At 33.1% G+C, this 13,600-nt stretch overlaps 1 protein-coding gene across 1 annotated transcript in view; it reads left to right on the forward strand.

Annotated features, from left to right (window-relative positions):
• LRP1B (LDL receptor related protein 1B) overlaps positions 1 to 13,600 on the forward strand; it is a 264,021-nt gene that overhangs the window by 115,188 nt on the left and 135,233 nt on the right. Inside the window, exons 31-38 of the mRNA XM_026040854.1 lie at positions 146 to 286; positions 2,533 to 2,658; positions 3,050 to 3,181; positions 6,423 to 6,557; positions 6,935 to 7,064; positions 9,935 to 10,061; positions 10,199 to 10,350; positions 10,642 to 10,766. Of these exons, the coding sequence (XP_025896639.1) occupies positions 146 to 286; positions 2,533 to 2,658; positions 3,050 to 3,181; positions 6,423 to 6,557; positions 6,935 to 7,064; positions 9,935 to 10,061; positions 10,199 to 10,350; positions 10,642 to 10,766 (1,068 nt within the window). The remainder of the gene's footprint in view (positions 1 to 145; positions 287 to 2,532; positions 2,659 to 3,049; positions 3,182 to 6,422; positions 6,558 to 6,934; positions 7,065 to 9,934; positions 10,062 to 10,198; positions 10,351 to 10,641; positions 10,767 to 13,600) is intronic.

A 13,600-nucleotide genomic window follows, 5' to 3' on the forward strand; every position in this document is an offset into this window, starting at 1 on the left:
TTTTTTTTTTTTTTTTTTTTTTTGAGCTGTTTTCATTAGAGGTGATGTGAGAATTAAGCTCAAAAGTTTCTTTTCCCTTGAGTCTCAAACATAAATAATATACTAATGCAATCCTTTTGGTTCATAAAATTTGCAAATTTTACAGATAAAAAACTCTGGTGGGCAGACCAGAACTTAGCTCAGGTGGGGACCTGCAACAAAAAAGATGGAAGAAACCCAACAGTCCTGCGAAACAGAACTTCAGGTGTCGTGCATATGAAAGTGTACGATAAAGCCGCACAGCAAGGTATGTCACATTTAAGGCATGTTAAATCACCTTTTAATTTACATGTTTTCTTTTCCAGTATTGTTTTACAAGCATCCCTAGAGTGAAATAATACTGATTTTATTACCAAATTACTATGAAATATTGCTGAATAAGTTACTGGGTATGTTAAGGTAATTGATTTGGAGTACCAGCATTCAGGATAGTTCAGCTTCTTGTGSGATGTCAAAGTTGAAAATTTTTTAGGGAAAACAAAACCAATTAATGTGTGCACCTCTTATCAAATTATTGAAAGTTTAAATAAATGAAGTGTTATCTGAGAAGTCATTAATATTCTAAATTATCTCATTATTGTAAGATACTTTAATTAATCCAAATCCCAGAAGTGACCATATTGTAAATCTCAAASATATTTACAATGTGTGCTGAATTAAACAGCAAAAAATTAAGGGAATGATGCTATTTTTTTCTGCTTCAAGCAGTTATCAAAATAATGATTATTGTACTGAAAGTGATGAGAATATGATCTACATTAATTATTTCATCTTGAGAAGTTTCCAAAGGAAAAGGATGAAGTTAACCTGTCCAACATTTGTTGGACAATGATTAGTCTCATTAGCCTGCTTATAAGTAGGGAGGAAAATTTTATATATATTTTTATTAATACATATACAATACATTTGATTTGGGGTTTTAGTATTTTGAGCTTCAGTTATTCAGTTATAAACAGTATGTTTTTGCAGGCCAAATATCCATCATGAGGAATATACAAGAAACTTTCATTACAAATTCAGGATATTATTTCTTGATCTGTGTGTGGTGCTGAATTTTCTCAAAATAGTGGACAATGGGTACATTTCACTGGAGAAAAAATCTATCATTGAGGCATATTCATATTTGGTTGCCTGCCTAAGTCAGTGGATGAGCAAATATGTGTGATCTTAATGCTAATTAACACAATGAGACTCTAAATCCATGAAGTAAAAAAGCACTGATTCTGACCCAAATTAGTAAAAATCATTTTACATTAAATACCTGTCTTTGGCCTAGTAAATCGCCTACAGCCTCATTCACAGATGTTGGCAAAAGCATGTTGTGCGACTGAGTAATCTCTACACATATGTGATTGATGGAGAATGCAAAATTTCTCTAGGTATTTAATGAAAACTTGAAAAAGTTGGCATTATATAGATGGGACTTCACCAGTTGCATCTGAATACTCTGTTCACTTTCAGAATGTTTGAATAAAAATACATATTAAGGCTTCTGGAGCACTGGCATCTGGCCTCCTCCCACCCTCTTGTTAACTAAATGTCCCTGTGACCTCAAAACCAGACTCAGAAATTTAGCCCGCATGGAGTATCTGTCACTGCTCTSCAAAACACAGTTCAAATGATGATGTTTAATCCTACAAAGACACATTATGCTTTTATTCCAACAGATGGAGAGGGACATTGTCATCTGTGCTACAAAACGATGAGTTTGGGGCCTTTGGGGGGAATACAGACAAGTACAAGGAGTGTGTTGCATTCTTCTTCACCCTGGAGAGCTGTACACACAGCTTGTTTATGAGGATATTCACCTAGCCTGAAATTCCTACTAATTTCAGCTGTCCCAAATAATTTTGAGTCTAATGTCAGTGCTCAGGATATATATCCTGAGAGGCCAGAGGGTTCTAGTACTTGCATTGGGTAGCACTTGGCATTTGGTAGACAAATTCCAGCCACGCTGTTAATTTTAACAGTTATTTCTTAAAACAAAGTTCAAATCTTGCATTCAAATTCAGGTTTAGCGCATGTGAGAGTAGTAATGACAGTTGGCTAAGTGCACCAGCAAAACATCAGCTGAAATGTACAGGATTTTGCCTACACTAAACTTTCCATTAGATTGAATTAGAAATATTTTTCTGTGTTCTGTGTTTTTCTGTGTACTCTATTCAAGGGACATAATGTTGTATTTCCCTTGAAGGTCATGGTTTTCACTGTTTTGGACTACTAACTCTCCTGAAACAAATTGGAATTGTCCGGTGCTCTGCAAGGATTAGCAGGGATTTTACTCTTTTTCAGTTGAAAGCACACTGTATTTTCCCTTTTTACAGTTATTAATGTTTTAAATTCTCCCAGTTCAGATGATACAATAATTGCTGAATTGGTATTACCTTTTGATAAATTATTAATATATTTATATTGTCAGTAACAGTGTTTTATTAAGAATTGCACTGTTCCAATTTTGTTTGCTCTTGTCTCTTCTTCCTTATCGTGTTCTAGGCAGTAATTCCTGTCAGCTAAACAATGGTGGATGTTCCCAGCTTTGCTTGCCAACATCAGAAACCACTAGAACTTGTGTTTGTACCGTGGGATACAACCTTCAAAAGAACCGCATGGCATGCAAAGGTATAGTATTTTCAAATTTTGTTTTAACTAAATTGAGATTTATAGAAATACTGAGAGGAAAAAGTAAGTAATTTTCATTTAAAGGTTTAAGCAAAATAAAAACAGAAATAAAAATAAAAATAGGAACCTAGCTTACATCCAAAGTCTTACTTTTTGATTCAGTAATACAGAGCAATATAAGCCAAACATCATCTTTCTATGTCTTATAGTTGTGTAAATTTGCTATTATTTATCCCTTCATTGAACTGCTGCCTTGTCCAATTCAGAGTGCTCTTCTGGAAGACTGCAAACCAGTTCTGGAAAACAATGTCCAGTGCTTATTAATTTGTCRGCTCACGTTAATTTTGAAACACTCCATTTTGCTATCATTAATTATCTGATTTTCCCGTAGGTATTGAATCATTTCTTATGTATTCTGTTCACGAAGGAATTAGAGGAATTCCTCTTGATCCAAATGATAAAATGGATACTTTAATGCCTATATCTGGAGCTTCCTTTGCTGTGGGTATAGACTTCCATGCAGGTAAATATTGTGCATACTTTACTCTCTATATAGTAAATTCTGTAAATGAAATCAAATTCTATAAATGAAATAAAAATACAGTTTTCAAAACTTCTGAGTAACACAACTACATATAAAGCTAGTGGAAGTTGTGTGTTAACGGTGTTAAACTCTAGCTATCGATGAAAGATGCAATAACATAGAGACTTTGAATTTATACTGTTTAAGAAATACAATCAACAACTGTTTCCTGTTGAGGTAGGGACTTCAAAATCCTATGAGCTACGTTTAAAAGATGCAATTATGAATGTATTTTGAAAATTAATTTCACAAACTTGTTACATTTCTGTAATCTGCATTTSTAGGGACAGAGCGTTTTTTTCCACAAAAATGCTTCCTTTAATATATTAAGGAATAGAAACAAAATAGCTTCTTTTTGTGTAGTGCTGGTCTRGTGCAAACCAAGTCTTCCAAAAGTATGAAGGATCTTGCCTTCTGTGCCTTTAAAGTCTGACTGTGATTGAAATCAAATCAATTGATTTTTAAATAAAAAATAGTAACTTTATATTTGACTGATGCAGTGAAGAGGCGTAATGTTATAGATGAATTAAAAAAAAAAAAAAAAAGGCATTTCTGAAGTTATAGATTGATGTTTCCCATTTCATGGCATCATCCATGTCTCTATGTTAATTCCCCTTATTTCAGATTCCAGCAGCCTTTATACAGGCATTGAAGGCTTCCAAGTGAGTGTAGGTGATCTTGCCATCTGAAACCAGAGCTGACTGCAGGAACCAGATGCTGAACTGAATTTTCATGTCCATTCTGTTGATTTCCAATAACTTCCAGTATTCTGGAAAATTAAATCAGTTTGTTCTATTATTATATTGATAGTCCTACCTGCCTGATACAGCACTGACRGGTCGGTGCAGTATCTCATTAGCCTTGCAGTGTTCACTTTTACAAGTTGAGCTGACTCTGTAGCAAAATAAAGGCCAGCTGCTCTATCAGTGCGATGGGATGCTATGGCATAAGTCTTAAGTGGTTGAAACCCGCARAGAATGGTATGTTCTACATGGACACAGAGAATTTGATTATTGGCAGAAGGAAGCCAAAAAAAATGCTGTCTCATAAAATGAGAGAGAAATGTGATTTGGATCACATCATCTGTATCCAAATGCAATCTGAAACAGCAAATTTTGTAGTAGTAGCTGAATTTGAAACTCACARGGACCCTTGTTTAGTAAAGTTGATTTAGTGGACACTTTCACACAGTATAGCAGAAGAGGCTCTAATTTATTTATTTATTTTTAATATATATATAATAAGGGCATGAAAATCAATATTATGCTTTCCAAAGTAATGTAGAGCAAATAGTTAATGAAGAACTTGACATTACTCTAAATTAAATCCCTTTGTCTGTACTTTAGAAAAACAATTTTTTGTTTGCCTTGGAACATATTTTAAGAATTATATAGAACATCTTTGAATAATTATATCAAAATATCAAACTATATGTTATTATGTTTAATGAAATTTTAATTTAGGATACAAAGGTAAGTTAGGTACACAGTTATACTATATTTAATTGCATTTAAATTGTGTTTACTGAGGTTTAATATCAGTGTACTAGTGGGAGATTTGACTTCATTTTTCAAGACTGAATGCATTATTTATGTACAGTTTTATTGTTGCCAATGATTTATTATTCTATAAAAATTACGAACTACGGTTTGTGTTCATTGCATTTTGCAAAATATTGGAARCAAATATAATTTATGAACTGTTTTAGTCTTGTAATATTTATCTTAAAATAATTTATTCTTTTTTAATTAATCAACTCTGGTTAACATTTGATATTGCTATATACTTAAAATACATTAAWATATATACTTCATATAAAGCTACTATTTTAAGAGTTCTTTTGTTTGTATGATGCGTCTGAGATGGTGTGGCTGTTTTTAAGATCTGTACAGTAAGAAATGGGCATGGAAAAAAGTATTCAACTGCAAAACTGAAATTAGTGTATTTGTTCTCCATGGACTGCATACTCTCATAGCCTGCATCATTTACCTTCAGGGATTCTTTTGAGAAGCTGCATACAGCAAACGCTCTATGATTTTTCCACTTGCAGTACTGATCAGACTTTTTCATCTCTCAAGTATGATATTAGAAAGATTTGCTTGTTCTACAACTTCTGATTCACATATATCAATATAGAGAAAGATTTCAGGAGTCTGAGTTTGTAAGGAAAGATTTTGTTCAGGCCGTCCTTTCTGTACTTTGATTTTTATGGTCTCAGTTTTTGATAAACTATGGGAATGAAATTTATGAAAATTAGAAACAACTTTCTGAAATTAAGTCTCACAAGCTTTTATATTCTTTTCTATTGGTCTCGTTAACGTGTCAGTCTAGTTCATGTAGAATAATTTACTTCAATTACATTATTTACTTCAATTTTCAATGTGAAGATACTTAAACTATTGTTTTGACAACTGTTCTTTTTATGTTAGAGATATTATTTCCTCTGACATAGTGAATATGACTTGAGTTTCCCTGATGAGTTCCACTTCCCAAACTACTTGTTTCCCGTTTCTGCTTAGAAATTCTGGTCATTTTACAGGAACACTACCAACTACATAAAAATGAACTTTTATTGATTTGAAATAGTATTCTCCATGGCACTTGTCTTAAAAATGTGCTTGATTTTACTATTGGAAGCTTTTTTATAGCTTTGATGTAATGGGCATGTGCAAATCTGTACTTTTCTGTCTTCAGCCTCTATTTTGTCTGTATGCCATAACTAGTTGCTTTCTACCTGTTTACATTCAGATCAGGTATTGTGTATTAGGGGACAATGCATGTGTATTAAGGAACACTATGCATCTCTATTGGGATAAAGTTAAGATATAGCAAAATATGGCACTTTCTATAAATTAAATCAGTGTTTTAGATATTCTTTTGTGGTTGCTATGAATAATGAAATATGTTAAATAAAAATAAATTAGTAAGCATAATGTGTGATTAAATGGTAACCCATCCACAAAGTTGATTTGTTTGTATTTTAGATTGTATAAAAACACTACTTCTGTTAGATTGGTTGTTGCTTATGTGGCTAACTGTAAAGTGGTTTTATTATGAGTATAAAATGGTTTATTTTTATAAAGATGATTTTAAAGTCTTAATTGGCAGTTTTTACAGTTATTAATGTAGACATTAGGGGTAAAGTAACTGAATCCAAAGATCCTTGCTATGTATTTTATAGGAAATGATACAATCTATTGGACAGACATGGGCTTTAACAAAATTAGCAGATCCAAACGAGACCAAACATGGAAAGAAGACATTGTTACCAATGGTTTGGGAAGAGTTGAAGGCATTGCAGTGGATTGGATAGCAGGTAAGACTTCATCTTTTTCAGGAATTATCATCATTATCATTATGACAATACAGTCTTGCATTAGGCTAAATCTAAATACTTTTAATTGAAGATATGACCCTTTTTTTTTTAATTTACTGCCAACAGAAAAGGAACATCTTGGACATTATTTCTTACTTATTTATGCTTACTTAGAGAGATAATCTTAACTTTGATGAACCACAATACAGGTTTTTACTTTACAACAGAAGCCTATATAGGACTAGAAATTGCAAGATGTACCATTTAAAATATACCAATTATTTTCTGGTCCTAAATTACCTACTGTAAGATTTAAGCACTTCCCGGGTAGCATTTTCTTGTTTTATCTTTCAATAACTTCCTGGTATTTTTCCTAGGTAACATATATTGGACAGACCATGGCTTCAATCTAATTGAAGTTGCCAGGCTTAACGGCTCATTCCGATATGTAATCATATCCCAGGGCTTGGACCAGCCGAGATCTATTGCGGTACACCCAGAGAAAGGGTAACATGATTGTTGCTAATTGCATTTCTTGTAAAGGCTGCATGCTAGCACTGATGCTCTGAAAGAAATTGAGGCATTCATTTTACTACATAAGCATTTAATAAGCCCCAAAAGGGTATTGAAAAGTATTTTATTGAAACTTAACACAGTTTGAGGAAAAGTTATTCTTTTCGTATGGTGAGATCCTTTCATGAGTCTCTCTCGACATGAAATGCTGTCTTCTGTTTGCACAAATTTTCATTTTCTGAGGTAATCATTTCAGCTGGAGTTTAGACATCATTTGGAAGCATGCTTCAGTGCGCTGAATGCTTCCTTAGTTTCCACCAAATCCAAGGAAAGCAAATTAGGAAATGAAAAGTTCAGTATAGTGAGGAAAGAGTAGAACAATATAACCCTTGATGGTCATTAATTCATTGTTGTATAATATCCTACCAAAACAGCTAGAAGATTTTTAGKATAACTGAGACCTATATTAGATGAGGCATGTATGTTTAAAAGAGAAAAAAAAATGATAAAAGAAAAAGGTTGCCATAGAATCGTCTATCTTCATCCATCTGTTTGACAAGAGCAAGGACTATACTGCAGCACTAACCCAAGTAGAGGATGTTTTATACCCTTTCAGCTACAAAACTGTTGTTAACAGATGTGTAAGTAAAGCAGAAATAGTAAATTGAGGAAATATTTGCCATCTTTTGTCACTGAGAAATATGAAATGGCCTTCCCAAGGAAAAGGCTTTATAAACAGGACTTGGTGGGCTTAGCTGCTACACTTATCTTGCTAGAAGTCGGTCGTATTGTGTTTATCAAAGCCTTAAAGAAATATTCGAGCAGCTACCTGCCCAATAAGCTAAACACTGTGTGKCTTATTTTCCACAGATTAAATCAAGTGAGTATCTCAATATATCCATGAAAACAACCTCTGCATTCAGTCAGAGAAATCTTCAGGCCTGGTAGTGAATAATTCTTCTAGATTCRCAGTAGGGCTGGACTGAACCAAGTCATGCAAAATGTCATTTGGATTTTTGCCCCACTTTCCATTATTAGACCCAAGGTGTAGTGATCCATGTGTTCTCCAGCCTAGAACATTGCAGCTGAATGAGTTTAAGAATGGAGATGAAAACAATAATTGTTTTCATTTTCTGCATAATCGCCTTTGCCAGAAATCATTACAGCTGTGTTCATATAACATGACTGGCTGCCTGGCAGTACCTGCTAACAGTTTATGATTGATCCTTTTTCAGAGTAGATAACTACTCAAAATTTGGCTAAATTAATTTTAGTATTTTTGTCCTTACCATCTCAGAAGAGCTGTGCTCCCCTGGAGTAATCCATGATTATTGTTTGTTGTTTTCTGCCTTTTTTTTTGTTTGTTTGTTTCTTGCTTGTTTTAAAAGGACCTTGTAGTAAAGTAAATTGAAGTCAGATAAAAATTTCCTGAGTAGAAGAGTACACCAAACATTTGCAACATAATGGTTCATTTACTGAGAAGAATTCTTCTACATGTACATAAAATGCACTTGCGGGACACCTTTGTACAAATAGATATGGTTTTCACTTGCTACTTGCATCAAAAGGAAGGAAAATTTATGTAACTAAAACCTTTCAACTGATACTAGAAGTGGGCAAAAATGTATTCCGCTCTTCTCCAGTATTTGGGAGGAGTAGTGGGACTGCAGTTGAGATCCAGCATTTGACATTTACTACGAGGAAGGGTAAATGCAGAACCCTTGATAGAACAATATTTGCTAATATTATTCCATTTTGTATATTACTCAGCATTTGTTATGTGAATGACAACTAGACGTTGTTATAGTGTGTTTCTTTTCCCCTTCAGCAGCTGCTGTTCCRTTTTTGTCATTGCTCTTCATTGTAGAGATGCCCAGTCATCCAATCAAATATAGCTAATTTAAAACACATTTCTACACAGGCAGTACAGTTCAGTAATGCACAGAAGAGTTTCACAGTCCTTGCAACAGACAARTACATTCCACATAGTATGGCACTGTTGTCTATGTGTTTGTTCACTTTGTGAAGTAAAATAYGAAGTTGTATTTTGGTGTGTTCTTATGAATATTTGCTCTGATAAATGCATCCTTTCATGCAGCAATACATGAAATCATACTTGAATTAGGTTGTCTTAGAGGGAAATTTCTTGTTCAGAATATATATATATACACACACACACACACACACACACACATATATATATACTCATTTTATAAGAATACACACACACACATATAATAGGTAGGAGACAGAAGCTTGACCTAGTTCCTCACCCCAAATTACTAATGCTGCAGTACCAGTAATTTTGGCAGTGAGTACTTGGTTAATTAAGATGTGATTTCTTCCCATGAACGCAAGGGACACCCGGGGGGAATAACTTTTTTTGCAGATGAAATTCCTCTCCTGTACCATTTCATATAGTGAAGCTTCTGTTTTATATTTAAATTATTTCTGAGTTAGACATATGTCTACTGTATTATCATAATGTTTGTTATATTAGGTATTTTAAGTTTTGCTTTGTGTTTAAAGTTTCAATTTGTTTGTTTTTACTCCCATAAACTCAGAGCTATACTCATGTCTGTTTTCTAAGAATTGCTATTTGACAAAATCACTTAATTTTATGAATGACTTCATATATATAATGCAGAAAAAAATAGAACATTTTGTTGAGACTAKTAAAGAAATAGAGCAATACATTTAATCGCTAAAGATAATTTTCAGAAGCGTGAGCCTTACTGCCTTTTTTAAAAATCTATTTCATGTTAATGATATATTCATTTTGTTTCTAGTAGAAGTAGAGGCTTGCACATTTTCAAATCTATTTTCATGATAAATTTTAATTGGTAATTTCTGCAACATTTTAGGTATTTATTTTGGACAGAGTGGGGACAGACTCCTTGCATAGGCAAGGCACACTTAGATGGGTCTGAGAAGGTTGTGCTTGTGAGCCTGGGSATTGCGTGGCCTAATGGGATTTCCATTGACTATGAGGTTAGTCCTCTGCCTTCCAATATATATTAAGATGCACAGTATTTGTTATGTTTCATTAAAGGATACTGGTATAATCTTAGTAACTCTTAATAAAACACTTGGACAAGTCTGATTTTTTTCTTTTACTTAACGTTTAGGAAAATAAGTTATATTGGTGTGATGCTCGTACCGACAAGATAGAAAGAATTGACCTTGAAAGTGGAGGAAATCGGGAGATTGTGCTGTCAGGGAGCAATGTGGATATGTTCTCAGTCGCAGTGTTTGGAGCTTACATCTACTGGTCTGACAGGTAATTTATTTTTTCCATAAGCATTTGAGTCTCAAAATGTTATTTCAGTCCCAGGTGCTTCACCTTTGTAGGATTAGTCATTCCTTAGCAAGGTCAGAACGGATCTCAGAAAGCTGCGCAGTTTCCAATAAAAAGGAATTTTTAATGCTCAGAGCTGAAGCCTGTGAGTGTCATAGATGAGAGCAGGTTTCTTCACCTTTTCTTAGGGGAGCTCTCCAGTGCCCTTCAGTCATTTGTTTGGTTTGAATTAGTTGAGGATTGTTGATCAGACATCTTCAACTTTTTTGGCAGAGCACATGCAAATGGCTCTATTAGAAGAGGCCACAAGAATGAGGCCACGGATGCTGTGACCATGAGGACTGGCCTTGGAATAAACCTGAAGGAAGTGAAAGTCTTTAATAGAGCACGAGAGAAAGGTTAGCTGTTCTTAAGGATGCTATTAATTGTTTTAATATCACCTGATATTATCAATGTATATTAGAGTATGAAGAAAGTTAACTAATCACTGATTTGTAGCAATAGATTCTATTATAGTTCCACTTCTTAATCTTGAAGATGCTTTTTATTTTCTTTTATTTTAACTAAATTCATGTTATTGAAGAAAATATAGAGTGTAGTTTCTTCTAAAATATTTCTAGGTGTTTTAAAGGAGAAAAATTCAAAATCAAATAATTTCGTGTCATTTCAGTTTTTTCAGAACATTACACATGTTCTTTTTTAAGAACATGCAAAAAGTTTTAGTAAKTAGATGACTGTTGACCTGTACTTTAGAGAGCAATAATCTCAGATTTCCTGTTGGAAAGGAAACCAGAATTTTGTTCCACAGCTACAAATTTATTTCCCCAAATTCTTTTGCTTGGGTCCTTCCTTTTTCATGTGAAAAGTGACCTTTTACATGACCAAACTTCATTTGTATTCAGTCTGTTTTGCAAAGTGCCAAAGAAATTTAACTTGTATCCTATCCTTTTCCAATTTACAATATCAATGATTACATTTTATTTTCAATTATCTGACTAAGCATAATCTCAATTTTTAGCTATCTTTTTCCTCCTACAGTTCAGTTTTGAGGAAGTCTTGAAAGGCAAAAATGATTTTATGAAAAAAGAATTAAAAAATTTTATGACCCTTGTGAGGAACATAGGACTTCTGTTGGTTTCAGTGAGCGATACACATTAAAAGTCCACCAAAAATTAGAGTGATTTCCTCGGAACAAAGTGCTACCATGCAATCCAGATGAAATTTTACATATATACCAAAAGAAAAGCGAGAAAGCAGAAAATGTTACTGAAATACCTCTTGTAGTTTTTAATACAAATACACCTCCATTGTCTGTAGGTGCTTTATAAAAGGTGCTTTAATCTACAGCATTACATATTTGAAGTTCCTCTTTCTTTTTTTGGCTACACATCTTTCCTAAGTAACTTCATTAAATATGAAGTGTAAAACAAATCTGCATTGTGAAAAAAACCATACTTAAAAATTGAGAAGACTATTTCCTTTTATTTTTTCAAGAGAATTTTAAATGTTTCTTAAAGATGATATAGAACTGTATAGATTATATAATAAGATTTTAATAAGGATTTATGCATGTAATTTCACAAGTTATACRGGCATAATATTTTGTGATTTAAAAAATTTTCACACAACTTTATATTTTCTTTTGCCTGGGCTAGAAATAGTTAATGTCTGCTTGCTTGGAAGGGCCTTATATTATAGAAGTAGGGAGAACAGAACAACTGGATAAAAAAATGCTTCTTTACATGTATTGATTTTTATTAATAGCTTTAAAGACTTGAGTGCTTTTAGAAATATGAGAAATGGTTACTGGGGCTAAAAATCTTTTGATGCTAGTTTAAAAAACATATCTGAATGATTTTTAATACATTTTTCAAATTTTACTAGGCTACAAATGGTTAATGTCTTTGGGAGGGGCTGTCAGTGAGCCAGGAGGACTGGGAAAAAAACAGGTGAAAAATATTTTTGGAATGTTCCTATATTTCTCTAGTACATAGCTTTTTTTTTTTTCTTTTTTTTTTCCTTTTTTTTCCTTTTTTAAAGTTTATTAAGCTAGAAATAAAGTTGTTTAAAAAAAAAAAAAAAGCTAGTTTCTTGATCCTCTGACATTAACTAAAACCTATGCTGACTGACAAGTGATTAATCCTTTTTTTTCAAACACCTGTTTTACCCTTTCTAATGACCCAATCCTGCAGAACAATTTGCAAGCAGATTCTGATTTTATAATACTATTTCTACATATACAATGACATGCCCTGACTAAACTGATTATAGAACTGGCCATTTTTAGGATATTTGCATTTGGTGAGCTGTGGAAACACTGAAATTTTCAAACAGATATTTTACAGGCTTGAGAATCCTACTCATTTATTTCAATTCCTCTTTTCAAACATTCATCCTTCCAAACAGATATTAACCTTTCTAGCCTAATAAAAGATCCTTTAAAACAACCAGCAAACGAATGTATACAGTTAACTTTCCAGAAGGTTTTAGATGGCTGTGAAGGAGGATTATTCATATAATTTTGTCTAGGGAAACAAAATTCAACTTCTCTACTTTTAAGAACAACTTAAACTCTGCCTCCATCACCATTATTTTTACTTAAAGTATCTTCATCTTGAAATGTAGCAATTAGAAAATGCAAATATTCAATAGTACTTTCCGATTGCTACCTATTCCCTGAAAAGAGGCAGTCTATGTAAAATGTTTTAATTTCTTTCACTATGAGGAAAGCTTCAGAAATGGGAAAATTACTATACTGAAAGAGCTGAATCRTTATATGGAAGGTGCTGTCAGAATAAGAAACTAAATTAACCAAAGTAAGTACACTAGTATTTCCTACAGAGTTCAAGAAAACAAAGGAAAATAGCTTATAATTTTTGACAATTACTGTAACTTTAAAAGTTGCTGGTAACCACTGTAGTTAAAGTCATTGGCATTAGTAATCTGACAATGGTATTTGAGGGTATGCATTTGGCAGGGAGTAAGGTTGTAAAGTCGTGTTTCAAAAGAGACTAGCCAAGTATTAGGAAGTATCTTTACATTAGATAGAACTGGATCAATATGGCTTTTTACCTGTTGTATATATATTTTTATTTTGATAGAAATTGTCTAGGAACGGTAGCATASACTACTGTATATTGAGCGTATCAAAATTGGACTCTATTTGCCAGTAACAGGTGTTTTAAAAAAAAAATCTTTCAAAACACTTGAAACAGCTCCTAACAGTCTTCAG

Source organism: Nothoprocta perdicaria, unplaced genomic scaffold, assembly GCF_003342845.1.
Source record: "Nothoprocta perdicaria isolate Ctin4 unplaced genomic scaffold, notPer1 scaffold_27, whole genome shotgun sequence".
Lineage (NCBI taxonomy): Eukaryota > Metazoa > Chordata > Aves > Tinamiformes > Tinamidae > Nothoprocta > Nothoprocta perdicaria.